The sequence below is a fragment of the Gekko japonicus genome, unplaced genomic scaffold (genome assembly GCF_001447785.1).
Source record: "Gekko japonicus isolate JY-2015 unplaced genomic scaffold, Gekko_japonicus_V1.1 scaffold59, whole genome shotgun sequence".
In the NCBI taxonomy this organism is placed as follows: domain Eukaryota; kingdom Metazoa; phylum Chordata; class Lepidosauria; order Squamata; family Gekkonidae; genus Gekko; species Gekko japonicus.
The window spans coordinates 556186-584132 of NW_015169174.1; the positions used below are offsets into that span (position 1 = coordinate 556186).

The window sequence follows — 27947 nt, forward strand, 5'->3', positions numbered from 1 at the left end:
TGGACAAATGCCTACAGTGATCCCTTATGGGGGGTAGGGAAGAACTGCCCTCCCGAAAGGGGTTCTTGTGCCTGTCACAACTGCACACGACAGGCAAAAATTCAAAAGGTCTAACACAACAAAGTGCCTGTTGAATCTCTGCGGGTCATGTTATCTCTGAAAGGCATGGAGCTACTTGTCAGGGTTAAAGGTGTTTTCTAGGACCGCACCATGCAGAGGAACGAACAGTGCTCTAGAATGGCTGCCTTTCAAGCCTATATAAAATAGCGTTGCCCTAACGTCTAGTTCGGATCTGGCTAAAGTGGCCGTTCCAGTGGATTCCTGTTTTAATTTCCCTGGAGCAGTCCCATGAGCAGAGCTGTAACACGGAAAAAACAAGCGGGACGCACAAAGCGGGGGGGGGGGCACAGAAAAAGTATATCAAGTCTACAATAAACGTTGTGTTATTATTATTACTGTTGTTATTAATGTATTGACTTTTTACCGAAATAACTGCTATGAAAGTATAGGGGGCGCAATTTTATATTCTTGTCTCCGGCGCAAAATTAGCTCGTTATGGCTCTGGCCATGAGTCTGTTGCAACCAAACGAGACGCTCCCAGTCTGCGGTGGCCTTCTCTGCCTGCTGCTCTCAGGAAAGGTGGACCCCACATGCCCCGCCTGCCGATCCTACCTCGGAAGGGGATCTTATCGTAGAGGCGCACGTTCTCCTCTAAACGGATATAATCCACCTCTCCTTGCGAGGTGAAGGGGGTGGTCAGGGGCGGGTAGATACCCCGCAGGTCCAGCCGCCGACTGGGCGCTGCTCCACCAGCGACAGCGCCGAATTTCCGAGGAGCGCTCCTCATCTGAGGCCCAGCGGGGCGCCAGCAAAGGCTTCTAGGCCAGAGGGAGGGCAGGATCCGCGAGGCTCGCATAGTCTTCTTGACCCTGGCGCAGCAGCGACTGCCAGTGCTGCACTCTGGAAAAACCGAACCCCTGATCCCACAGCCCGGCTTGAAGGCGGGGAGAATGTACTAAGACCGTCCTCAAGGGGCGGGGCGCCAGCGTGAAAATCCCTTTATGTTGCAAAAAGGCGAGGGGCAAGTCTTGTCCAGTGTGTGATTTAGCTTCCTTCCAGCTGTAACCTACAGGGAGGGAGCGGGACAGAGAAGATCCCCGCCCACTAGCAACCCGGTCATGGGCCTCCTTGCTTAAAAGCATGCCCACTGTGTACTCTCCAATAGGTATGTGGTGGATTCCAGCCTTAAGGATTGCCCCCTGTTTTTTTCTTGTCTTCTTCAAGCTCGAAAAAAGCCGGAAAAAAATAAAGGGGTGTCATAGTTTGCTGTGCCTGCACCTTCCTAGCAGCAAAAGTCTGTGGTTCATTCACCATCCAAAAGGGCCAGGTAGATAGATGATGTGAAAGACTTCTCCCTGAGCTAGTGAAGAGCTGCCGCCAGGGACAGGCAGAGGAAACAACACCCATTCAGTACTGGTCTGGTTCAGGTGAATATTACAGAGCGCTTCAAGGGATTAGCTCAGAAGGTATAAGTAAAAGGAGCCCAATATGAGCGCAGTGCCAGATGGGCCATGCATAGAATGAAAGGACAGGATACCAACCAGACCAGTCAGATGATAAATTACAACCAGGTATACCTGGCTGCACAGAGACAAGGTGCTCTTTGCTGTGGAATATCTGGAACACACCTGGAGTCTTGGCTTTTACAACCCTAACTCAATATACTGCAAGTAGTTTGATATTATAGGATCTTGTAGGCTAGTTTGTTATCATGCAGTTGAGACACGTGAGCATTATCCATCACTCAGTCCACAAGAGGGGCAATGACTCTGTGGCAGACAATCTGGTTTTCAAACAAAAGGTCCCAGGTTCAATCCCTGGTCTCTCCAGGTTAAAGGACTGGGTAGAAGGTAATGGGAAAGACCTTCACCTGAGATCATGGAAAACTGCTGCCAGTCAGACTAAACATCACTGACCTTAATTGACCAGAAGTCTGATTTAGTGTAAGGCAGCTTCATGTGTTCAGCTCAGTTTTATTCCATGGATACAAGACTGGAACCTGTCTACTTGGCAGGGTGCCTCTGCTATATACAGCTGTATGACAAACAGAACATTCACATGCGTGGCTGGTGATAATATGGTGACTGGGAGTTTTCCAACTATTGCATTTCTGATTCTCACGTAGTGGATGAACTCTCATTAGATTTTACTTTCTTTTCTATTTTTTTAATTGGGTGGTAATGACAGCCTCTTGGGAGTCCAATGTTATCCTGGCTTGAGTCCCACCTGGCTCCCCTCCCCCCATCTGCCTCATGCTGGCATCTCTGTTGTGTCTGGCTCTTGCTGCTCCAACACTTCCCGCGTATCTTTCTGCCATAGCTGCACAAGGTCTGTAGGAGTCTTCCCAGCCTGTGGCAGGAAACAGAGGTGAGAAAGGTAAGCATCTTTGTATCATGCAACTGCTGCATCATAATCTAGGTATAGCTGGCAGCTGAACTGCCAAGATAATAGGCTTTAACCTATGAGCTGATCTGAAGGCCCCCCCCCCACTAAAGTATTAAAATTTTAGAAGAAGAAGAGATTGGATTTATACCCTGTCCTTGACTACCCGAAGGAGCCTCCGAGTGGCTTACAATTTCCTTTCTCTTCCCCTCCCCACAACAGACGCCCTGTGAGGTAGGTGGGGCTGAGAGAGCTCTGACTGAGAACTGCTTGTGAGATAACAGCTCTGAAAGAACTTGTAACTGACCCAAGGTCACACCAGCAGCTGCATGTGGTGGAGTGGGGACTCAAACCCAGTTCTCCCAGATTAGAGTCCGAGCTCCTAACCACTACTCCAAACTGGCGCTCTTCGCCATGGTTGGGTCATATCCCTTGGTTGGGTCATAACAGGGCAACCCTCACCAGGTTTTTGGCCATCATGTCCGCCCCGTGCAGAATCAGCAACTTAATGATCTTGTAGCGATTGAGACGAACAGCATCATGCAGGGCACTGTCTCCCTCCTGCAACAGATGTGGCAGCATCACATTGTGGAAGATTAGGAGAGACAGAAATCAGGCACTGGAACTAAGATCATAATATTGACATAAGAATAAGGGAAGCTCTAGCAGCCAGAGAAGAGCCCTCCAGTTCAGACCTCTCAAGTGCTTTGCAAATAGAGTCTGGATATACTGAATATAACTTCGGAGGCAGAGACCAGCCAACTTGCTAGAGAGAGAAAACATTACCAAATATCCTCAAAGGTTTCAGTCAGGCTAGCTGAACAGAATCTTTCTGCCTGAGTAGGAAGGGCTGCAGTTTCACTGTTGTTCCAGAACTGGCTTCAAGAACTGGAGGATCCAAGTGGAGGACTTTTCACTCAGTGCTGCATCCCTAACTGCCTGGAAATTACTAGAGAGGTATGGAAGGAGCTGGGTTATGAAATAACTCAACCCCTCCCTGAAAAGAGGAGGAGGGTCAAGCACATTAGGACTAATACTCAGGAACTGAATTTAGTAAGGCTTGATAAGGTTTCTTTCCATTCTAAATTACTACCAGTGTCAAGTTTAGTTTTCCCTTCATTTTATCCCTTTTAGCTAATTTTGGGGACAGGGTCTCTTCTACTGGTGCACCATTGCTGTTACACAGCTTAAGTAATTGATTGGAGTGAGGTGAGCTATAGACATTGCAGTAAATAGACATACACATATTTCTTCAAGGCTGTTATCTTACTCGATCACGGGAGTTGATGTCCATCCCACTATTAATCAGATGTTCCACAATCTCGGTCACACCAGTGCGGGTGGCCACATGCAGAGGAGTGCTGAGAAGCTGAGTTTGAACAAATATAGAAAGATGGATGCAGGAAGGAAGAAACATTGTTTTATATTAATGCAATCCTTCCCATCAGTGTGCCCTGTATTCCAGTTACTCTAATGTAATGCAACCACAACTTCCCTTCTATAATCCTCTTTGCCCCAGTGCTTTCACACAAAGTTCACCCACATCCCTCCAACAGCTGACCTCCATTTTTACCACAATGCTCTTCTCCCCCCCCCCCCATAATTCTCAAAAAGCAGTTCCTGGAATCCCCACTTCTTCACTCACTTTGTCCTTGACATTAAAATTGGCTCCTTTCTCTTGCAAGAGTTTCACCACATCAAGATGTCCACCACGGCAGGCCCAATGCATAGCAGTGGCATCCAGCTGTCAGCAAAAAAGAACACATCTGTCAGCAGAGGAGAGCCACTCCACCTTGCACCTATACTCATTTGCATCCACCCTTGGAGTTTTCTTTTGTACTTCCATGGACCTGCACTTTCCAGCTGCACATGAACTAGTAGAAAGTTTCAAAGCCAATTTTTGATCCTTAGACAGTCCAATGAATATTTCCTTTAGACAAGGGACCGACAATGATAGAGAACAGAAGAAAGGCATTGCTGAAACTGCAGAATGGTTGAAACAAAAGCAAGCATGGATGTGGAAGGATGTGAAAAAGGGTATCTTACTCGATCTCTGAAGTCAGCAGTGGCACCATAGGCCAAAAGCTTCTCCACTATTTCTGTGTATCCCTCAAGTGAGGCACGATGTAAAGCTGTCCTGCGGAACTAGGTGGACGAGAGAAAGGAAGTCTTCAGTAAAGGATACAGTAAAAGAAAGAAGGTCCTGTACCAATTATCTATAGCCCAAGGTCTCCTGGTATTTTTCTTTAAAGCTTTATTTGCTCCAGACATCTCCCCACTGCCCACCACCACATCACCAGCCCAGCACTTATTAAACGTTTCCATACATTGCTGAAAGGAAGTTTATGGAACTTCTTTCATGTTCACCATATATACAGAACTGGGCTTTTGTTCTTGCAGACTTCACAAGGTTGTACCCATTGATGTTTCCCAGTTATCCACTTCTTGTACTAAATGGGCATATAAGAATTCAGAGATTAAAGACCAGAGGTGTTTCAAGAAGCTATTCACCTGGCCCCTGTATTGGTGCTCTTTGAGACAACTTATCTAAGTACTTAATGTGCCTTCATATTAAATTGAAGACTTATTTCTTAGATTAAAAAATAGATCGTGTCCAGGCAATACCCTTCTCCCAAAAAAAGTCTGTAATTGATTTGTTCAGAGAGAGGCCATAGCTTAGTGATAGAGCACATGCTTTGTTTGCAGAAGGTCCCAGATTCAACCCACAGTATCTCCAGTTAAAAGTCTCAGATCACAGATGTTAGGAAAGATGTTCTGGTGCCTGAGACCTTGAAGAAACAATGCTGTGTGCTTGATGGGCCAGTGGTCTGACTCATTATAAGACAGTTCCACATCGTCATACTTACAAAAAACTGAACTGATCATGTATCAGGCTTATACACTTAGGAGTCAGACTCTGAGTATTTTCAGTTTCCCTTACTGTCTTGCCCCAAACTCTACACTCTTCTCCAGCTTGGACACCATCCTAGGTGCAGAGATTACTACCACACTGTGGATAGGTCCCACATTCTAATTCGTAGCTCTAAAGAAAACAGTAATGAATAAAAAACACAGGGAAGATAGTGGAGAATGGTATTCCCTGAGTGTTGTGATACCTCATCACTGGTATCTGGAGAGCTCCCATCTGCCAGGAACTTCTCCACCACATGCACCTTGCCTTGTACAGCAGCTTTCAGGAAATCCTCTTCTGTCACAGGACCTGTCTGCAGGGAAGGATTGATGGTTCAGTGGGTGTTGCAAAAGCTCAGAAAGCATAGCAAGTTTTCAAAAAATGTAAGAGGAAAGCCCTCTCAAACCCTGAGAAAGGACATTACTATTCCCAATCCCTACTAACAGTTCCAAGCACTTACGGCAGACATTGCCTGTCATAGGGGTTACGCGCATCTAGAGGCCTCCATTTTTGGAGAAGAATCTGGTTTCTTGCTGCCTTGCTTCTGCTTCCTAAAATCTGCTTGTGGATAAATTCTGGGATCTCACTACTGCTTCCCTAGAGCTCCCTTCTCCCATGACCCTGACAATGGAATTTCCCTTACAATTTCCTCTGGCTCAGGCTCTGGTTTCTTCTCTTCCTTCTTCTTTCTGGGTTTCTTGCGTAGCTCAAAGAGGTACTGAGTGCCACCAACTTCAATGATCTCTCGCCTTAGGTCCACAGAGCTCTTTCGCACCCTCTCCTGGCCCTGTAGAGGACAGAGGGATGGAGGGAGAGGGAGTGGGAAAGAAAGATTTGTGAAGAATGCTCTGGCTTATTACTGGATTCTTTTCTCCTCACCCTGTAACTGCAAACCCCTCTTTGTTTTGCTTTCCAATTGCAGCCAAGGACATACTGATCAAAGGGCTTATTTTTGTCTTTGTTTACTTTCTACAATGTGTTCTACTTATCACAATGCCAAATTTAATAACATATTGTCCTGCTGACTAGATTATTTTCTTTCATCCATGGAGATACCACCTTCATCTCCATACCTGTTTGAACAGCTCTAAGGGAAAGGGTCATGCAATTGGACAGGACCTTGGAAATAATCTTATCTAATTCCTGCTCAAGGCAGGAATACACAGCTACAGCAACTGCAACAGATGGCCATCCATCCTTTGTTAAAAAACCTCCAGTGAAAGAGCCTCCACCTCTTCCTGAGGCTATCTGCTCTATTGTTCTTCTATTAGAAAGTTTGTTCTAAGGTTTACCCCAATCTACATCCTTGTAATTTCCACCAGTCAGTTCTAGTCCTACCCCTTGGAGCAAGAAGACCAAATCTGCTCCATCCTCTACATACCAGTCCTTTAGATATTTGAAGGCAGTGATAGTTTTCTCCAGGCTAAACATGCTCAGCACTTTCAACTTTTCCTCACAGGGCTTGGTTTCCAGACCCCTCATTCATCCTGGTTACCCTCCCCTGGATGTAGTCTAGTTTGTTAACATACTTTTTAAAATGTGGTAACCAGAAGTGGACACAGCAGATGAGGCCTGATCAGTGCAGAACAGAATTAAAAATGCCCAGTGTATCTGGTGTTACCACTGCTATTCTCTTTCTTAACTGCCAACACAAGAGTATGATACTAAAGCAGTGGAGAAGGTCAGTTGTTGGCTGCTTATTCAGCTTGTGTAGCTGTCCCTTAATGTACAGTTGTGTTAGTATCAAGAACATCATATCTCACCAAGTATAAATTGTTGAGAAACATGGTACAGTCAGAGCTGAACTTTGGGATGGAAGTCCAGGGCTTCAAGACATGGGCTCAGAAGGGGGTGGGGCAGGTTGCAGCTTTGCATTTTAAATCTATACCATCATCTCAAGGGAAGAGAGTGTAAAACCATTGAGTCCACAGACCAAAATTACCTAACTGCATCACTGGCTAACATCCACAAACTTACATCGGGGAGGGAGCCATTAATCAAGATTACCAAAGAAGACATAGCACAAAGAGGAATACAAAGGAACTGTTGTTGAGGACAGTGAGGAGAACAGTGCACCAAGAGGGAGTAAAGGCACTGTTTGGAGTTCAAACAGTTGGTCAGCTCTGCTGGAAAAAATGGTAACATTGTGGACCTTAAGTACTATGTTCTGGAGCAGAAACTTAGGAACCGAACATCAAATACAAGCTTATATTAGTATAACGAATTGATGCCATCTTCCATTCCCCAGTCCTTTCCCTTACAGAATGAACTGTCAGAATTGGTGCTGTATGTTTCTGAGAGCAACTGGCCTGAAGAAAATTAGCCAACTTTGGGCAAACAACCTTTGAAGCTAGGAGACCCCTATCTTAGGATCAAGTAAGAGGGATGGATCCTAACGGGAACAAAATGACAGGGCTGGGGGATGTGGTTGTAGAAACTTAGGTGCACGTGATAAAAATGAAAGAGAAGACTTGCTGTTTGGAACATCAAGCCAGTATCAAAGAGCAGTGACATGTTTTACAATCCTGGGCAGGGGGGGGGGCATATATTTCAAATTCATTGCCTTGCCTTTCTAAGATGGCATAGCTGATGTACACACACACAAAGAGAGTGTGAGTGTAATGGAAGGCAGAAGCCAGCCAGCCCACTATTTGCCTATAGAATTTTGTTTCCATCAATGTCTTATGGGATATTACAAGGGTTATTAGCACAAGAGAATTTGTAACACCATTCAGCCATGTGAAGAAAACACAAAACATATATGCTGAATACTTGTGCCCAGTGGATTAAGTTCTGGATGCTACTTCTAGTGGAATGAGTTCACAAATAAAGATCATTGCATGCAATTGAATAAGCTTTGAAAACCATGCTGAAGGCCCCAACCCCTCTAACCTTGAGCCCCTCAACACCTTTGTTGATAGGTCCATGCCTCTTTTCATCTTCCAGCTGTGGAGAGTCCATCCGTGCCATTTCTGGCTGCTTTGCAGGGGGGTGGGAGCGGTGTTTCTGGGTGAAACATACAGAAGATGAGAAAATGCTGAAGTCTTGAGCACTTACCTTTTTTCTTCTTGGCATCTGCTCTGGACTTTGCTGCCTGAAGCAGTTATTTGCCCACTACTTCATACTATGGCTGCCCCTTCCATCCTTGTCAAGGATACTATGCACCCACTCCTGGAGTCCTAGTGTAAGCTGGTCTAGCCTCTGGGCTCCCAGCAAGCTAGCCCCATGTGTCCCCTAGAAACCGACCTCCTGCTCTTCCTCAAGCGCCAGCTTCTGTTCGATCAGTTCTGTGGCCCACTTCACTCCCTGATCAGCAGCAGCCATCTTTTCTGCATTGTCATGGAGTTGTGAATCCTCTTGACAGCTTTGAAATCCTGGCTCAGCCATCTTCCTAGCCCCTATACAGTATTCACTGGTTCTGACCCAGTCTTGTTGCAGCCACTGCTATAAAGACCTGATGCCTGGTTCTGTCTCAAGTGACATCCCTACTTCCCTCCCCTCACAAGCCTTTGTCATGAGTTCAGCCTGTCACATTCTTTCCTTGTCCAGCTGCCCAGAAGTCACCTTCCTAAAGTGTCCAGTTGCTGCTCAAAGAACCCTATCCCCAAAGGGAGACACATGAAGACCTATTCCCCACATTTGTATGGTGAGTGGGGGGAATGGCAGGGCGGAATGTTGGCTTAGAATCCTGTCAATTCCACATGGACTACTGCCTGCCTCCAGGTTAGAAAGGGGACAAGGATTGTGGCTTCATGCCCAGGTGCTGTCCTGTGAGTCATTACCATTCCTGGTAGATTTGTCTGTTATTCATTCATACATTTGTACATAGACATACCTCACAAACCCATAAGCACACTGATACACCACCTCAGAAGTGAGAGTTCCAATACAGATCTGAAAGTTCAAACGTATGAGCTGTAGCAGCTGAAATAAGAACATCTTTAATGTTCTATTCAGATATGAAAAGAGATAGCCATTATGTGAAAACTGTGAAATCCTGGGGTCATGCGCAATTCTCTCTAGAAGGGGGCATGTGATAATCTTATTCTAAATGTCCTCAATAGCTTTGTTTAAATGTCCCTCTGGTCTCCCAACAAAATTCTCTGCCACTATGAGAAGTGAAATGTTTCTTGTTTGATTTATAGCCTGCTCTGTCCTATGGTCTTAAAATGTCTTACAGCACTTTTCCCAAATACATTGCCATTCCCTAGCTACATTTTACATTTTTAGCCCATTGCTATGTGTACCACGTGCTCCCCTGGAGTCTACTTGCATGGCCACACACTCAAGCAGCTGGGCTCTGCCAGGAAACAGCTTACCAACCTGCCAAGCTGCTAACTTAGGCACAAAGCCTGGAACACTTTGAATAACATTGGGTGAGCTGGGGGCAGGGGAGAGGACAGCACCAGGAGTGCCTGAGCTATTTGTGGTGATGGACACACCGCTCTGTCTCTCACCGTCTCATTGCCCCCAAATTGTACCATGACAGCAGAGCAACTGAACTCATTCCTGAGCGCTCCTAGGTGCTTCTCCAAAGGACAGGGGAAAGGTCACGTTTTCTAATGACCCGTCCAAGAATTAATCACTTGAGGTTATATTTCCGGTGTAGCAGGCAGCTTCCATAAAGATACAGACTTGAATGATCGTATGCAGTCAAGCAATACTCCCTGTTTAGAGAAGGAGGCAGGAAGCCAATGTATTCAAACACATCTTGGACCACATTCCAATGGAGTTCAAAGCCACAGATGCTATTGTAACCATCCCTGTTTCAGAAGACACGTGGCAGTGGCCCTATCTCTACCGCAGCCTACAATACCCCGTTTTCACCCAAACAAGCCAGTCTCTGTAATTGTCAGGGCTGAATGGGACCTCCATATTCCAAGGCAGTGTGTCATTTGCTGGGAGGCAGCAGCAGTGGGAGGCTTTGGCCTGTGCCCCTGCCTGTGGGCTATCCGGTAGGCTGCTCTGAGAAACAGGATGGTGGATTAGCTGAAAATTCTTCTGATCCAACAAGGCTCCTCTTCTGCTATCCTGAAGATTAGCTAGTATAAAAATATATTATTTCTATCACTTGATAACAGGACATGCATGCCAGTTCACACAATACTTGGGAGATTTGGAGAAATTCATAAGTACAATGCATACCGTGAATAAGTCTACCTGAGAAACTGTAATAGTTTATGTAACTGGGATTAATTAGATAGAAAGCCTCAGATACAGCATATATTCATCTGACAAAGGGAGCTTTGACTCTTGGAAGTTTAGACCCTGAAAATCTTGCTAGTCTCTAAGGTGCTACTGGGCTAAAATCTAGCATATATTTAGACCCTCAGTGTGGATTGGTGTACACTTGTGTCTGGGCTTGACCTATCAGGCAGCAAAGTGGCCCTGGCAAAAGTGGCTAATGTGATATGTCATTTATTTTTCCTCCCTTCCCCTTCCTCGCTTGCAGGTGTACAGTTTACACCTGTGCAAATAATGTAAAGCAACAGACAGGGTCTTGCAAAGTGCTCTTTTTCCTTTTTTTAAAAAAGTACACCTGGTGTAGTTCTAAAGTAACCTTGGGATGTATTAAATATTATTATTCAATGTATTATTCTTGTATTTGTTTCAAGAACCACTATATTAGATGTGCCCAGAATCTGTTACCATTTCTATGTTTCCTTCCAACTATAAATAACATCATTAATTTCAAAAATGCTATTGAGGGCTATTGTGCTTAACCCCCTTAACCATTCCTCTCCTGCTAAAGATTTCCTTCTGCCTCTTTATCTCTTCCCCATATGAGCTCTGAAGTTGGAAGTGAGCAATTATTTATACAGGGGAATCAGTGAATACAAGAAAAGTTAAGCATCTGTCTTTCTCATCCACTGATCTTCCTTTATAACTGCCTCTCTCTCCTGTTATTTCTAAATAATTTCTAGTTCCATCTTGAAACATGGCCTTGCATTTCATGGCAGTTTCGTGTCCCTATCTGACTCTTCTCATATAAATCACCCATCTCCTCCTTCATAGCACCATGTCCCTTACTTTACAAAGGCCAGGTTGATAGGTATTTCTCCTTAGCCAAAGCAGGAACTCAGATTGTCTAATTCATGAGTCTGCTCCTTCCCACGAAGCATATGAATGCTTTCAAAAGTTAAGGAAATAGTTCAAAGCTTTCTTAAGATAAGGAACAAAACCAGGTTCAGGCTGAATCAGGCAACAGGACAGGTTCAGGGCTAGTTGGAAAAGGTTTTATTGATAAATTACACTGAGATCTATACATACAGGAACAATCCTCCATTTCCCCCATCTAGCTGAATAGCTGTCTATACATCCAGAATGTGTATCTGCCCCACTGGTTCATCACAGGTGACTGTGCAAACAGGACCAATCTCAGTATTACTAAGGCCTCATTCACTGGACCAGATACTGGAAACCAGATACAGCAGGATGTTTGACAAGGTATCCTGGCCTTGTGCCCAGCATGGTACTTTTTGTGGGGGATGCTTTGGTCTCAGGCTCCCTAGAAAAGCTCCTTGATGCCCAATTGGCAAGATCTATGCTCAGTCCCTGAAGGGACTAAACACGCAATCCCTCATACAGGTTTATAAGCCCAGTGCACACGGCTCCAGCTGGGTTGGAGCTGAGGAGAAGAGGAGAAAGGCATGAGTTTCAATACCAACCTAGAAATGGGAGATAAAGGAAAGAGAGTCAATCCTTGGGGGGGGTCTGGGTGGTAAAAAAATGGTGCAATGAGTCACGAGAGGCAAACCATGGGAAGAATCCACCCTCAAGACTGGCCACCTGTGCTGTTTGCTACCCCTTGTCTGTGCCCTGCAGCAAGTGAATAGGTGCGATTCTCTAAGGGCCACCATAAAACCTTCCAGCCACAGTTCAGAGAACACCGTCTGCTTTCCCAGGCACAAGAGCAGCCTCATGCTCATGGGCTGCAGCTTAGCCCCTGGGCCACAGAGTGGGCCCTGTGCCAGCCACCTCCAACTCAGTTCCTTGGTGCAGGTGGCTGATTGATGATTACTTGAATGACAAAGTCCTTCTGGATTTTGGTTTCCTGAAGGCGGGTCCGGTCTGTCAGGAGCTTGCCAGAAAAAAACCAGCGCTGCCAGGCAGGCTCCAGCCCCTCCTGGGCAAAGAGCTGCTTTTTGAGCTGCCCAATAGTGTCAGTCATGCTGGCGCTCAGGCGCAGGTCCTTGCCGGTGGAGAGGCGCACTTTGAGAGGGAATTCACGCCGGGTGTGGGGTGCTGGCTCAGGGGGCTCCACGCCCTCCTCCTCGCTCCTCTCCATAATCAGGTTGACAGGCGGGGCAAGGCAATACACGGGGAGCTGGTACCGGTTCCCCAGTTCATCATAGCACTCAGTAAGGGAGCCTGCAGGAGAATGAAGAAACCAGTAGAGGGCATGAGAGGCATGGGATAAAAGTATGCCTTTCCACAGGCCTATTTAAGATGCTCCTAAATTCTATACAGAAATCTCCAAAGCCTATGAAATAGAAGCTTTCAATTTTTTTCCCTTCAAATCTTGATCTCTTTCGTGATGCCCTCACATCTGATCATGTCCTCCTATATCCTAAATTCCTCCCAGTTCTCCCTCGCTCTCTCTGATATTCCCCAATCTTATCATGCAGTTTCAGACCACTTCCTGTTCCCAGCCTTTGGCTGCACCCTCCCTGTTCTCTTTGAACCATCTGAGCCTAATCTCTTCTAATGAATGTATATAAGACTGTCCAATCTCCAGTTCCAATTGTCTCCTCTTAGCAATGAGGTGAGTGAAAACGTGTCTAGACTAGTTTTCTAAGACCAGAGAAGAAAGCTCTCCACACCTATGAAATGCCACCCTCATGTTCCTGGGAACTCCCCAAAGTCATCGTATCCTACAGTTGAAGTCAGAAGGGCAATGGAAAGAGGTGGCACAATCTTGTCCAACAACCATGTTTGGAAGTTCTACTCAACCCGTGCTTGGAGGGTTGACCAGCAGGGATGGGACAAAGCTCACCATTCTCAGTTTTCCTCTTGAAAATGACAAGATATGAGCCTATGTCTGTCTGCCAAGTTCCCACTGGACTGTGGTCTTTGTTCCAAGAAAAAAAAAAGTGTACAGAGCCCAATGAAAGGTCTGAATATTTCCGGATGTAGACTTAAGCCCTGGGGGGGGGGGGAGAAGCATGGCTTCATAATCTTTTGCAAACATGCATTTGTTGCACACACACATTGCACTTTTTGTAGGTGTATTGTCTGGTAACAGTAGCAGAGGAGAACAGTGTTGCCATTAGAAATCCACAATATAAGACATTGTTTCTGCCTGGCAGAAAGACTCATCCCTGTTTCACCCAACGTACCATGGGGCAACGTAACACCAGCACCATCGATGATGGCCTGTGCTAGTCCATGGTCATTCGCCTCCACAGCATAGGCGGCAGCTTTGAGTGCATCCCAGATCTCCTTGCGGCCCTCGAACGCTGGAGCTGTATCCCAGAACTCATCCCGCTTGCTTCGCAATTGCCCATCCGTCATAGGGTAATCACTCTTCCACTTGGGGCGCTCCTTCTTTAGAGGTTCATTGCGACCTGCAATGGTAGAGACAGACTTCAAATGATGCCTCAAAGACAGAACCCCTTCCCCTGCTGGATCCAGCTTCTTTTGCGTTTACAGGGGCTACTGTCCCATCTCTTCACAGACAAGCTCTGGTACTTCCTCTCCCCCTGTGACGAGCTGCACATGGCCAATAACCACAGCTTTCTCCCACCCCCTGCTCAGAGTCTTAAGAGAGTTTTCCATCCTGGACAGTATTTATAGCTCACAGAATTAGCCAGGGAATAAGCCACGGGGCTGCAGCCTGGTGGGTGGCAATAATTTGCAAAGCTGGGGGAGGCTGAACTCCTGGGAGGCAAAGACACTAGGAGAGGCGGAAGCATAAAGACTGAAGTCAGTTCAACTGGGCTATCTTCCTCATCATGCCACTGATTCCTGGGTAGCTCTTTCACTCCTACTTCTTTGCCAAAGGCAGGATTCTCTAGATCAAAAACAGTCTCTGACAGACACTTACTGAACCCTTCTTTGTAAACATCTCATAAAAAGAAGTTCTGTATCATTTTAAATCAACTGATTCCATTGTCTGATCTTCTAAAGTTTAGAGGTATCTGGTCCCTATACCTAAGAAATCAACTCTTTACCATTTTCATAACAATGATACTAACATTTCTCACTATGACCCTCATCAGTCTCCTGCTCTGAAGATGCTGATTTCCTTCCTCCTTTCCTCAGTAAAAATGTTGCATTCTCAGTCTTATCTTTATTTCTATCATCTACATCTTTCCTGGTTTGTCTATGAAATTATATGTCATTCAAGAACTGTGCACCACAGGCTAGCTCAGGAAAAACCAATACAAATCTAAAAGCTACACAAAAGACTGAAAAACTCTCTCAAGGACAGAGTAACTTCCCCTTAATGAAGCAACAGAGAGTGTGGATCATAATTACTCAAGATGCATAACTGGGCGGAAAAATAAGCACACCACGAGGAAAGACTGAACATTTACTAAACTCCCAATAAACTGAAACCTGTACTCAGAACATAAAAAGAACAAAATGTTAACAAGATACATGCCCCCCACAATAACAACAAAAAAGAAAAATAATGTACAGATCTATTAAGTAGAATGCAGCATTGCACAGGAGGGTCTGGGAGATACAGAATAGCAAACCAAACATGAACCAACTTCTCTGATGCTGTTGTACAAAAAGTGAATCCCATTTTAGATAAAACAAGCTGGGGGCCTACAAAAAATTGCTGAGGGGAGGAGAAAATTTTGAACTCTCCCTCCAAGATTCTGTGAGCTCCCAGGGACATGAACTGGCTGACAGATTTCTCCTCCCCCACTTTCCCCCTTGAAGTGTGACACTCCACTCTCTCAGAATGTGCCAGAACACATTCAGTTCTTATCAATCTGGTTTTTGAGATCCCCCCCCCATTTTCTTTTAGTTAATTGGTAATGTAATGACCTCATATTTTTCTGAACATCTGAGGAGCCCCTCAAGTATGTAGAAACATTGACATTTGTTTGTGGCTGGCCTGGTTTGCTGTTTTCAAGACTGGCACGAGGGCCAGAAACATTATTCTTAGATCTAGTCATTAACACATACATCTGAGACTCGGGATGTAACTGTCACTGAGAACACTAATACAGGGGTTGCCACCTGCCACCACATATAATGATGTGGCAAACAGAGCCAAAATTATGAGCATAATTACTGGGGTATGTCTGAAACAGTTAGGAATGTTATGAGTTCCAAAACAAGAAGTGAACATATAGTAAAAAGGTCATTTCAAAATGTCAGGCACCTTGTAATGGCAATCAGTTGGGTGTTGGCGGAGGTGTCATGGGGACGGTGCCCCGGGAGCTCCACCCTCTATACACACAAGGAAGAGCCTGTCTTCGGCAGCTCAATTTTCCCCTCCCGCGTATTGAGACTAGCTCCATAAAGCCTCCAAACTAGTCATGGTTTGGTATTTTTCATTACTGTTTTATTTTCAGATTTCAAATTTATCTTCAGATCCCACTTTTTGACCAAAGTGGTTCATTAACATTCATAAAGTAGTGATGTAGTGGATTGGATTGGATGTAGTGGGTTGGATTAGGATCTGGGGAACTTGGGTTCAAATCCCCACTTGGCCATGGAAGCTCACTGAGTGACCTTGAACTGTTCCTTCTTTCTCAGCCTAAACTGCCTCACTGGGATGTTGTTGTAAGGAGAAAATGGAGGAGGGGAGCATGATGTTGGAAGGCACTTTGGGTCTCCATTGGGGAGAAAACCAGGGTATAAATGTCTAAATAAAGCATAATTCCACTCTAAAGCCTAACAATGTAAAAACTCAAGCCAGAAAACAGACAGGCCCATGAGATGGGGGGAGGGGGGAATCAGGTTGAAAACCAGCATTTTAAAATGCTGAACTCTACCAAACAGAAACAAAATACCCCTGGCCACTCTAGTGGAGGAGAGATCTGAGCAGCTGATCCAGGGACAACCGTGTGATGGCGTTTCCTTAGCCAGCCTGCTTCCATCCCTCCCCTTGTTCTCTCTTGCAGAGCAGTTGATGCTCATGGCTACCGTGGTGGGGGAGGGATCAGTCCTGCTGATTAAGGGGCAGGCATGTGATCTGGTGTCTGCTCTGGTCTCCCCTCTCCCACAAAGGCAGCTGTTCTTACACAGCTGCTGTGATTGTTCAGAGGACTCCAGGCCAAGAAGAGCTGGTTTTCAAACAAGGAGCCTTGCGATTCAATGAGGTGGTGATCAGTGTTCCCTCTAAGCTGAGTTAGTGTGAGCTAGCTCACAGGTTTTTAGCCCCCAGCTCACAGGTTTTTGTCTTAGCCCAGGAAGGAGGGCTCCAGAGCAAACTAATTTATGCAGTATCCAAATTGCTTGCTCACAGCTTTAATGCCAGTAGCTCACAAAGTAGAACTTTTGCTCACAAGACTCCAGCTTAGAGGGAGTATTGGTGGTGATCCCAGAATATTCTGCATGATGATCTAAGGGACCATCTGGGACAAAGGCTGCCTATCGGCATTTCAAAATCTCTTCTTAAGACTCTGAATACACATTTGTGACAAGTGATCCCAGGAATTAAATGCACAGGCACAGTGTACCTTACCACTCCTGGAAGTGGTTGCCCATACAGATCACTCAGATGATATGCCCATAGCTGACCCTTGGGAGCAGCGGGAAAGAGATACCGGAAATCAGACAAGCTCAGGCTGAGCACAGCATTTGGGGGTGTTCAGCATCAGACCTCAATCCTAGTTCACACGGAGCCCTCAGAATACCCCCTGCTTGCCCAGAACCTCTCGGCATCTTCAGCCTCCTAGCCATGTTATGTGGAGAATAGCCAAGTGTGGCCTGGAAAGAGGGGCAGGAGGGGACGGCACGCGCAGGAAGAAGTTATTTTGATCTGACCCACCCCCATCTCCACTAGCTGCAGTCAGTGGAAATACTGCCAGGATGTAAGCAATTAACGAACCATAATCTCTAGTGTACTGGAGATGGCAGGAAGACATTGATTGGCTGCAGCTTACTGAGAATGGTAGGAGACACCAAGTGCCCTGCCCCGTATGTAAGGAAACAGAGCCAGCAGCTATACAGGCTCAAAGCTTTCTTACAAATTTCAACCCTGGGCTCCAGAGCATGCAAGAAAAATCACACAGTGGTGGTGGTGGGGAACTGACTGCACTCTGGCCACATGATGGAGAATCCTCAGCCTGATGCCAAGAATCAGGGAGCAGCATGGAGTACCATGACCCTCTTAGGGCTCCCTCATTCCCAATGGTGCTCCAAGCAAACACTACTTAAATGTTCACAGGATCACCAAGCTGTGTGGAGTCAGGGGGAGCAGCCAGGTTATGACATTCCTCCACTTCCACTGTGTTAGATTCATCAGGACAGAGCCTGTTCCAGGTTTAGGGGGCCATGGACAGAATGTCAAGGGGCCCCTTCCCTGCTACTGCACACCGCGCTCATGCCCCCTTCCCATTCACCCACATGGCTTTCCCCCACCACCTGCCCATGCATTCTTCCCCCACTCACAAGTCCTCACACAGTCTGCATTTCCAACCACATATGATCCTCTCACAACAGCGCTGGGCACTGCACATGGCTAGGCGCATGGGTGATGTATGGGCAAGCAAGGGCAGAGGTGGTGGCACTGCGGTCCACCAGAAGCCCTGAGCACTGGCAGCTGCCCCCACCTCACGGCATTTTTTGTTTATTTACTTATTTATACCCCACCTTTCTCCCAGTACAGACCAAAAGTGGCCTACATTGTTCTCTTCTCCTCCACTTTATCCTCACAACAGCCCTATGGGGTAGGTTAGGCTGAGAGAGAGAATGACTGGTCCAAGATCACCCAGTAAGCTTCCATGGCCAAGTCAGAATTTGAACCTGGGACTCCCAGATCCTAGTCTAACTCTCTAACCACTACACACAAACTGGATCTCAGGCTGACCCCACCCCGTATCACAGTTTTTTTAAATTGTGGTGAGCATTCCCACCAACACAATGTGATTTCCTTCTTGATTTGTACATATCCTCACAATTGGAGACTGCAGAGGACTGGTAAGAGACACTGGTGTGGCAGAGCTCAGGTATAAGATGGCCAGTGAGAAGGCAGCAACTCCTGCAAGGAGCCCCCTTAACCAAAGGCAGATACTGAATCCTAGTTCAGCCTAAACAGAGTTCTTTTTTGTAGGAACTGACAATGTCCTGAACTCATCCATATTCTACTACAGTCCAGCAGAAAGGTATCAGTGTCATTGATAGAGATGTGGAGGCATACTGCTTCATTAAGCCTATACATTTGAAATGCAGTAAGCATGTGCTCACATTTTAGTATAGGACTGCTGCTTGGATGCATCATTAATCCCTGTTGACTCCTGCCCATCAAAAAACCACAAATCCCAATCATCACTAGGTTACCAGGAAGTGTATTTTATTGTGGGGTCACCAAATCCCGGAGAAGAGATCGCAAACACTAATTGTTTCAGAAAAATCAATACAATTCTCCTGTCTAGATACAACCTCTCCTTAGTACTTGCAGGGTGGGCAGAACACATACAAACAGAGTAAATAATGGAAATTATGCAAGATGCAAATTTAAAAGTAATTTCATTTTATTAGCTAAAGGTTTGAGGAAAGGGTAGAGAGATTTTCAGGAACAGTACATGCAAGGAAGAAAGAAGACATACTGGAGGCTCCAAAGCTTTCTTCCATCACCAGGTGGAAGTCCCAAAGAGCCCCTTCAGGCTTCTAAGAAGCTCTTCACTGCAGCCCACATGCTAAGCTTTCATTTGCAGTTCTAAGAGCTAGAAATGTAATATTTTAAAATCAAAACTGAGAATTTCCCAGGATGCTGAACTCTGAAACAGATACAGGATGCACATAGCTCTGCAGACCCTCATGCAACCCTAACCCTTGCTTCCCTAACTACTACATCCTTTTGCCCCGTCATTCACCAGGAAAATCTCCTGCAGATTCAGGTGGAGTACAGGTCCCTGCCTGTGGGTACACTTATTCTCAGTCAGTTGTCCCCTAGGAAGGAGGCAGAAGACGACCAGCTTCCTGAGCTGACCCTGCCCTGGCTGACTCTGCAAGGAGATTTAGTTTCAAGCCAGCTGTATAAGGAGCTTGTGCTGCAGGTTTAAGTCTAATCAGGGGTGGTCAGACGGAGAGAAAAGGCTATGGCAAGGCATGTTTACAGAAAGAAAGAACAATACTGAAAAGGCAAGAACAAATGCCCCATCCTCAGTCTCCCAACATGTCAGCAATCCCTTGGCCTTTATGGGGGCCAGCATCTTTTTTTACTTTTGATGCATTTCCAGGCTGGTAAAGGGAACTTGCCATTGAGACTAACAGCACTTTGGTTAGAGGAACTTTATCCGCAAAAATGCATAGGGATGTTTGGAGGCAGGCGTGGCGATAGGACTGCCATATGTACATAGTTTAAAGAGGAGCTATTATTTATTCGTTTATTAGGTAATTTAAAAATGGTCCCTTTTTTAAAAACCCTGTTGCTTAGCATGAACTCTGAAGTACAAAAAACACTGAGCTCCTAACTATCAGGTCAGTATAAAATCAGTTACGTGGCACCTTTAGCTGACATTCTGTGAAATAAAAGGCAGTGTTAGGCAAGGTCCAGCAGGAGCTATTGAAACCCCCAACTCCAGGCTCCTTCTAAGGTGGAGGCAAGAGAAACTTCCACTCAGGCCTTGCTTTGATCACCTGCTGAACACAGAGGGCTGCTGGCCCAAATGGGCCCCGGGCAGACTGTCCTGCCTTCTTCCTAACCCCAGCCATGTTAAGCTTCTCAGGTAATTAGCTTTAGAAAAATTGGCTCAATAGTGCAAGAAGCAGTGGCCATTGTGATAAACAGAAAATACCATTCATTTGGCTCCAGGGAAGACAGTTAGACTGTTCAAGAATGGACTTTATACAACTACTGCTTCCAGAGGAGGCCAGCCCACCATTCTATAACCCAGCATCAGCACATCTGTGTCCATCCATGTGCCATTCAGCCACCACTTAAGGACAATGTGTATGGTTGTCAGGTATAAACTATCAAAGTTTATCAGAGTATCAAACCCTGCCCATCACTTGGACTGCATGGAGGCAGTGAGAGAGTGCACAGGAATACCTCCTGCTCCTAGATCCTTGCAGTCAGAATATGGCCCCTCTGCTGCCTATTCACTTCCTACCACTGAGTTCTTAAAGCAACAGTCAAATTTTCCTGGATTACATGACAACCCTCCTGACTATAATAGAAAGGTCTTATGAGATCAGGATTAGTTGATCCTGGACTCTGCCCCTGTTTGACTAAGAGATGTTGCTAAAAGGCATTCAGTTTACTGCCAGTTGTAGGAAGCCCACCTCTGGCCAACACAGAAAAAACATAATTTCTCATGAAGCAGATGTTTAGCTCTAGGCCAAAACCAAGAAGCTTCATACAAAGCAAGGCCTAAGAAAAGATATATGGTATAGAGTCCCCTTAGAATAGGGTCTATCTAGTACAGTATCATCTACTCTGTCTGGTCCCCCTGCACTCAGAGATCCTTTTCAGGAATAGACCCTTGGCCTTCTGCCTTCAAGCATTTGCTCTACAGCTGAGCTAAATTTCCCCCTAAACTCTGCAGATAATTGGGTCAAACTTAGATATGAAAGACCTGGTTCAATGCTGTTGGGAAGTGGATTTTTCCCCGCTTCCTCACAGCATTGTGGTGCATCCGTGCATCTTCTGGGGTTTCCCTAGCTTTTCTCTGATCTTTTGCAATCCCACTTCACTCTGAAGTTTTGCACAAGATTGTAGTAAAGCTAAGTTGGTTACAGGGTGGGTGGGGAAATTCAGATTTTCCCACCAACATGGAAGCCATTTTCCCTGATTTGGCCGCATAGCAACCATTACCTCCCCCGCAGAGTTGCCAATCTCTACACGGGGCCTGAATTTTTTCCCAGAATTACAACTGATATCTCCAGACTATGGTGATCAGTTACACTGGAGAAAATGGCTGCTTTGGAGGGTGGGCTCTATGACATTATACCCTACTGAGCTACCTCCCCTCTCCAAATCCCACCGTCCACAGTCTCCACCCCAAATCTCTAGGAATATCCCAACCTATTCTTAGCAACCTTGTTCCCTGCCACCAGAAAGCCCTTATTTATTTATTTAAAAAGCAGTACTAGAATATCATATATTGATACAGTCGTAACAATATGTGTAACCGGTTCTCTGAATTCTCAGCTTTCATGAAAAAAGGTAAGTCTCTAGCATTGTACTGCCCCTTGTGGAGTTATAAGGTGAAAGTCATATCTTCAAACAGAAAAGTCTAGAGATTTACTTTTTTCATGAAAGCTGGGAATTTAAAGAAACCCTGATACTGCTATTGGTTCAACAATATATCAATATAAAAATATTCTAGTGTTGATTCTTTTTAATGCAAAAGCCCCAGTGGCCCCATGGGGATGACCACTGCTGGAGGACCAAGTTAGGGAAACCTCCCATATGGAAGCCCTGTTGCCACTATACTTATCTGCAACCACACCAGCAAGGTGGAACCACATGTGCTCCTCCCTGTGTGGAAAACACCACAATTGTTAACAAGCCCCAAGACATGAACTTTAAAATCCATTGGTAGCTTGACATTTACCATATTTAAACTTTCCTCCAATAATCTTGAATAGTGGGGCACTGTCACAACATATACAATTTAGTGAGACTTGTTCACATTTATCAGAGCTACTTCCACACATTTAATTTATGTGTCGTATACCATAAATTAAAATTTTATAGTGATAACTTAAATTAAGGTAAAGGTAAAGGTTCCCTTGTGCGAAAGCCAGTTGAATCCGACTCTAGGGTTGCGGTACTCATCTCCAGAGGTCATTTCGGGGGGGAACGCGGGGGATCGCAGTTCCCCCAGGTGAGGTACGGGGGCGGGGCACATGACAAAGCCCCGCCCCCTGCTTCTGGCCGTCCCACTTCCGGCCCTCATTCAGCCAGGAGGAGGCAGGAGAAGAGGGAGGGTAAGTTGCTTCCTCCCTGCCTCTCCCCACCCCTGCCTGCCTGCCTGGGGCCAGGGAGGGCCTTCGCGGGGCTTCCTCGGTGATGTCAGGGGGTATGGCCTTATGACACACTTCCAGTGATGTCAGGGTATGTGGCATATGCTAATGAGTTATGCTAATGAGTCCCCCTAGCTGTTTTTCTACGAAATGACCCCTGCTCATCTCCATTTCAAAGCCGAAGAGCCAGCGCTGTCCGAAGACGTTTCCGTGGTCATGTGGCCAGCATGACTAAACACCAAGGTGCACGGAACGCTGTTACCTTCCCACCGAAGTGGTACATATTTATCTACTTGCAATTTCTTGCTTTCGAACTGCTAGGTTGGCAGGAGCTGGAACTAGAGATGGGAGCTCACTTTATCATGCGGCACCTGGGTCTCGAACGGCTGAACTACTGACCTTCCACAGCCTGTAGTTCTTTAATATATTTTCTCACTCAGTTTCATTATGATTAGTCACTTTCCCCTTCTCAGTTTAAAATTCAGTTTTGCAGAAGACTGCATTTCCAACAGAAGCTGGGAACATTTTAATAAAAGACCTTGTGTATCTTTGATCTCACGATTAATTCTTCAGAATTTGTCAGTGGAATTTCAAATTCCCAGAGGTTTTAATTTATTTATTTCTGTAGTTATAAATAAATATTACTTTGCACTTTATTTTTTAATTTGTTTCAAAGATCGATTATAATATCAATAAAATGGATAGTATATTTTGTCTAGACAGAGGAGTTTATGATTTTGAAAACCACATTATAAATAAAATATGTTAATTGTAACTCAACCAATTTTTTTTAAAAATCGTTCCATGCCTGCAGTGTGGCACCACCACCAACAAAACATGGGATTGTTCATCAGACTGCTGTGCAATAAAATTCTCTCAGAATACCAAGCCAAATGAGAAAGTTTATATACTGCTACTATTATACACTATAATGCTGCCCTTATTAACCTGAGATTGATTACAAATTTACCAGGTACAACTGAAGTTGATTTCCCCAGGCAGCACAAGACAAGTTTAGCAACAGTTTATCTAAGCTGAGTCTATGACCACGAAGCAGGGAAGGGGTTAAGCCCTCTAAGCAGCAATTATACTCACTAGCAAGCCATCTAACGCAGGGAACAAAAATGCTAAGCTGGCTGTTATTTATTGATGCTGCTTCCAAGGTTTTGCAATACACTGTGTCAACAGGTTCTCAGAGTGGCATTTCCTTGGGTTTTTTCTAGCCTGCTCTCTGCAGATTTTCTAGGATTCCCCCCCACCCCAGTTCCTCTTACTAGGTGATGGAATAATAATGGCTTCTCTTTTCTACAGGGCTCATTGCAAGTGGGAGCCTTTACATTCTGGGAGAACGCCCGCCAAGCTGGATAGTTTCCTCTAGACTTGACAAGTCTGGTACCTGATGAGAGAATGCTCATCTCTTGTACCACATTCCATACAACCACAATGTGAGCAACAACAGGCTCATCTAGTTTTGTTGTGGATTTCTGGGGGCAAGGGGATTTTGTGGATTTCTGGGGGCAAGGGGTGTATAACATACAAGGAACAGAACCGCAAGGCAAGGGGATTACAAAACATGTGCTGAGCACCTGTTGACACAGTATATTCCAAAAACACCTATGCGCACACACACATGTGCATGTGCCTATATGTTTAATATACTGCACAAGGACAGTGTAGACCTGGCATTAAGTTACAGCAAGAATTTAGGAGGTTTTTGTGCTTGTGGAAGGCCTAGCAATGGGCCAATTTATCTTTCTTTACTCCACATTTCACTTGTATTTCCCCACTGATGTGGGTTTTCCAGAAAAATTTGAATTGGAAAATATTCCAGAAAAAAATTTCTGGTGTCCTAAACAAAGCATGATGTGATTTTGCATATTTATTTTATTTAGTAATCGAAAATTTAAACATATTGCATGTTAATATCCCAATAGCATCATACAGTTGAATTGAAATATTTGATTGGGACAAAAAAATAAAAGGCTTGCATCCAGACTAGAGATTTTGCATGTGCAAGGACATCCACACGTGGAGAGTGATGTTCCCACTTCATCTTCTCTTATCACAGCCCCAAATGCTGTTATTGGGAAGCTTTGGATTGCTGCAGGAGGATGGAAGCTGGAAGACCATACTCCATGGGTAGATGTCCTTGTGCCTGCAAAACATTCATCTGCATCCAGCCCCAAGTGTGGTTTAAACACGATGTTCAAACACATTCAAAACTTTATGTAGAAACTATTTTTATTGGAATAAACTTCTGAACATTTAAAGACAAGGAAGCATGACTTTTCCTTATACTGTTTAAATTTAAATTTAAGGGAAAAAATCTCAAAGGCACAGAAAATCCTTGATAAACTTTTAGCACACACCTAAAGAAATATGCATGATATGCTGTGGAAATGGTTGTGTTTCGACAGGATTTGACTTGTTTCCATGGAAGTCCCTTATTGGTCAGTAGCCAAGCATCAGAGGAAATGAGTCCTGTCACAGCAGCTTGCTGAGTTTATATGTCACCTCACACTCCAGTGCTTACGCTAATCTGGTATTTGCAAACTTGTGCCATGTTTCCCATATAGCAAGGGGGGAGGGACACACACAACCATCACAAATCCTTCTCTCTAGGTAAGCAAGATCTGCTTCTCTCTCCCAGCATTCCATAAACCAAATGTCTCTCTCTCTCCTCCCTCACTCTCTCTCTAGGAAAACAATAGGTCATACTTCCCTCCTCTTCGCTGTATCTAACCTAGGCTTCAGGTCACCTCTTCGGTATCATTGCTCCTTTATTTCTCAGAAACACAATCTCCAGCACTACTGCTGGCACTCTGCCCTTACAGGCAGCAAGGGCATTGTGTCTGTAGCACACCAGAACGGAAGCAGGCAAGGCCCATGTCTGACAGTCTTGCTTAATAACAAGAGAAGTCATGACTTAGACAAGACATACTTCATAGAGATAATTACATATTACAAGAGGAACAAGTTGAGTTCTGCATTATTTGAGATATGATGTTAAAACGGTACTGTTTGTAAAGCAAAAACGCATGACAGCAAGCCTTATGTCACTCCCAATCCTAAATAGCTGTGAATGTGGAATATAAATTATATGGAGAAAAAGAAGAGTTTAAAAGTATCTGCATACGTTCACAATACGTTCTAGTAGCTCTCTTTATTTGAAGTGGAACCCTTTCTAAACTGACTCTACCTTTTGTGACCCAGCACTGCAGGCTATATAGGGCATGTCCATCACTTTCTGCATCACTGGTGGCTGGGAGCAGTGTTCCTTCTAAGCTGAGTTAGTGTAAGCTAGCTCATAAGTTTTCAGCCTCTGGCTTAGCTCAGGAAGGACGGCACCAGAGCAAACTAATGTATGCAGTAGCCAAATCACTCAGTCACAACTTTAATGCCAGTAGCTCACAAAGTAGAATTTTTGCTCACAAGACTCCACAGCTTAGAGGGGGCATTGGCTGGGAGTGAACTGAAATCTTGGATATGAATAGGGGTGCAGAGTGAAGGAAGGGAGGAAAAGGGAATGTGGCAGCTTTACCCTTTCTTTTTCCCCCATTGCAGGTATGACGAAGGGGCAGAGAATGGGCTTGAGCCTCACAACGCACCTGAGAGAGAACTGCAACCCACTTTGGGGTCATAATTCACAGTATGAGCTTCCTGAAGATATATATGTGCATTACAGAAGTCCTAGCTGCTTTTTAAATGTCTTCCTCTGTGCAGGTAGATAAAAAATTAAACACAACAGGAAATTTGCTAGGAAGAAACAAATGTTTATGGCAGGTAGTACTGTCACAAAGCTCAGATCACAATTATTTAAATAGTAGAACACCTGCTATTGCAACTACAAAGGTTTCCCTTGCTCGAAAGCCAGTTGAATCCAACTTTAGGGGGCGGTACTCATCTCTGTTTCCAAGCCGAAAAGCCAGCGCTGTCTGAAGACTTCTCCATGGTCATGTGGCTGACATGCTAAAAGCCGAGGTGCACGGAACGCTGTTATCTTCCCACTGAAGCGGTACTTATTTATCTACTTGCAATTTCTTGCTTTCGAACTGCTAGGTTGGCAGGAGCTGGGACCAGAGACGGAAGCTCACTCCATCACCAGGGCTAGGGTCTCGAACTGCCGAGCTACTGACCTTCCAGTCTGCAACTCAGCATCTTAACCTCTGAGCATGCAAAACTAAAGCATGTTCACTAAATATGTAGTTACAGTCACAAGCAGGCGTATTTGTAGTTTTGGTTACAACAGGCTAATACAGCTGCTCCTCAAACTGAAAGCTGACGTTCCAAATCCCTAAGGTCAAAAAGTACGAACCATGCGACCAGTATGAATAAAGGACATAAAGAACTTGGAGCATAACTGTGGGATCTGTGCAACTCTTGGGTCAGGTGCTGTTTGCTCCCATTTCTTGGCAGATAAATAGGGATGTGCAATTACTAATTACATTGGAAATGTTTGTTTTGTTGTGCCAATAAAGTTCATTTAAATTGAATTTTCAACACATGTGCAAGAAGGCAGTCAGAGTCAGCCTAGAGCAAAGTACTGAAAAGCAAGCCTTCTGCTGAAGGAAATTAGCACAAGCTGACAGTTCTGAGGCAGGAAGATGACAATACTTAATAGGAAGAAGATGCTGGGGGGGCAGGGCAGAAGGAAAGGCAACACTCAATACTTATGACTGGTGCAGTCCAAATGTATTCCTGTATCATGGAGGATAGTCATACACCATACCAGGTCTGTTTTATCTGTTCAGCACTAAACCCATCCCAAATCATCACTAAAAATCTTAAAGCCAATTTTGGGATCCCTAGGAGAACCTCAGTGGCCACCTAAGAAGCAGCACTCCTTTTTCTGACTCTGCCTTGATGATACCTTTGGAACCAGTCTTGCTGTTAGAAAAGCAGATTGAGTTGCTACAAGCGCCTTCTTATCACTTACATCTAGTGCTTAAGGTCATCCATTTTGAATTCAGCTAACTTGGCTACACTGACCCATGCCACTGTAACCTTTTGTTTAGACTTCTGCAATGTGTTGTGTGTCCTTGCAGACAACATGGAAACTGCAACTAGTGCAAAAGACAACTGTGAATTTTTTGACTGAGACACACTGTTGTAGGTACATTACACCTTTTCTTAAACAACTTTACTGGCTGCCTATTTGTTTCTGTGTTAAATGCAAGGAGCTGGTTCTTACCTCTAAAGCTCTTCATTACCTGAAGGCCACATATCTTAAGGACTACCTCTTCCTGTATGATCCTCTAGTCTAGGCCAACTGAAGTCCTCCAATCAGTTCTTGCTATCCTTCTCTTCTTTTAGACATGTTCACTTTTCTTTGGCTCAGTCATAGTACCCGATTTCTGTGGAACAATCTACCCAACCAAGTGAAGAGAGCACCACCCCTTTCTGTTTTTAGGAAACTGGGACCGATTCCCCATAAGAAGCTGTGCCGCCCTCGCTCTTCTGTCCCCCCCCCCCCCGCGGTCGGGTCGCGTTGAGT

At 45.1% G+C, this 27947-nt stretch overlaps 3 protein-coding genes across 4 annotated transcripts in view; all 3 read right to left on the reverse strand.

Moving 5' to 3' along the window:
- Positions 1 to 1305, reverse strand: part of HOGA1 (4-hydroxy-2-oxoglutarate aldolase 1) — a 10900-nt gene extending 9595 nt beyond the window's left edge. Inside the window, exon 1 of the mRNA XM_015415953.1 lies at positions 673 to 1305. Within this exon, the coding sequence (XP_015271439.1) occupies positions 673 to 916 (244 nt within the window). The 5' untranslated portion in view covers positions 917 to 1305. The remainder of the gene's footprint in view (positions 1 to 672) is intronic.
- An 11-nt stretch (positions 1306 to 1316) lies between these two features.
- ANKRD2 (ankyrin repeat domain 2 (stretch responsive muscle)) lies at positions 1317 to 8852 on the reverse strand. 2 transcript variants are annotated; one of them, XM_015415954.1, is made up of 9 exons: positions 8600 to 8850; positions 8246 to 8359; positions 5997 to 6140; positions 5559 to 5666; positions 4489 to 4587; positions 4088 to 4186; positions 3713 to 3811; positions 2905 to 3003; positions 1317 to 2409 (listed from the first exon to the last, which is right to left on the reverse strand). In XM_015415954.1, the coding sequence occupies exons 1-9, from the start codon at positions 8738 to 8740 to the stop codon at positions 2311 to 2313; spliced, it is 1002 nt and encodes a 333-aa protein (XP_015271440.1). In that variant the 5' UTR covers positions 8741 to 8850; the 3' UTR covers positions 1317 to 2310. The 2 variants fall into 2 exon arrangements, with proteins under 2 accessions (XP_015271440.1, XP_015271441.1); XM_015415955.1 differs by lacking the exon at positions 1317 to 2409 and having other exon boundaries at positions 2929 to 3003; positions 3685 to 3811; positions 8600 to 8852.
- A 3402-nt stretch (positions 8853 to 12254) lies between these two features.
- UBTD1 (ubiquitin domain containing 1) overlaps positions 12255 to 27947 on the reverse strand; it is a 25879-nt gene continuing 10186 nt past the window's right edge. The window contains exons 2-3 of the mRNA XM_015415951.1: positions 13693 to 13920; positions 12255 to 12724 (exon numbers count right to left, since the gene is read on the reverse strand). Coding sequence (XP_015271437.1) covers positions 12339 to 12724; positions 13693 to 13920 — 614 coding nt within the window. The 3' untranslated portion in view covers positions 12255 to 12338. The remainder of the gene's footprint in view (positions 12725 to 13692; positions 13921 to 27947) is intronic.

Bases quoted from the DNA above. Each gene is read 5' to 3' on its own strand.
- ANKRD2 (XM_015415954.1), bottom strand. From the start codon at position 8,740: ATGGCTGAGCCAGGATTTCAAAGCTGTCAAGAGGATTCACAACTCCAT. The intron at 4,187-4,488 runs GTAAGATACCCT...TTTTGCTGACAG, and splicing joins CTGCTGACTTCAGAGATCGA to CTGGATGCCACTGCTATGCA. The intron at 3,812-4,087 runs GTGAGTGAAGAA...GTTCAAACTCAG, and splicing joins ATTTTAATGTCAAGGACAAA to CTTCTCAGCACTCCTCTGCA.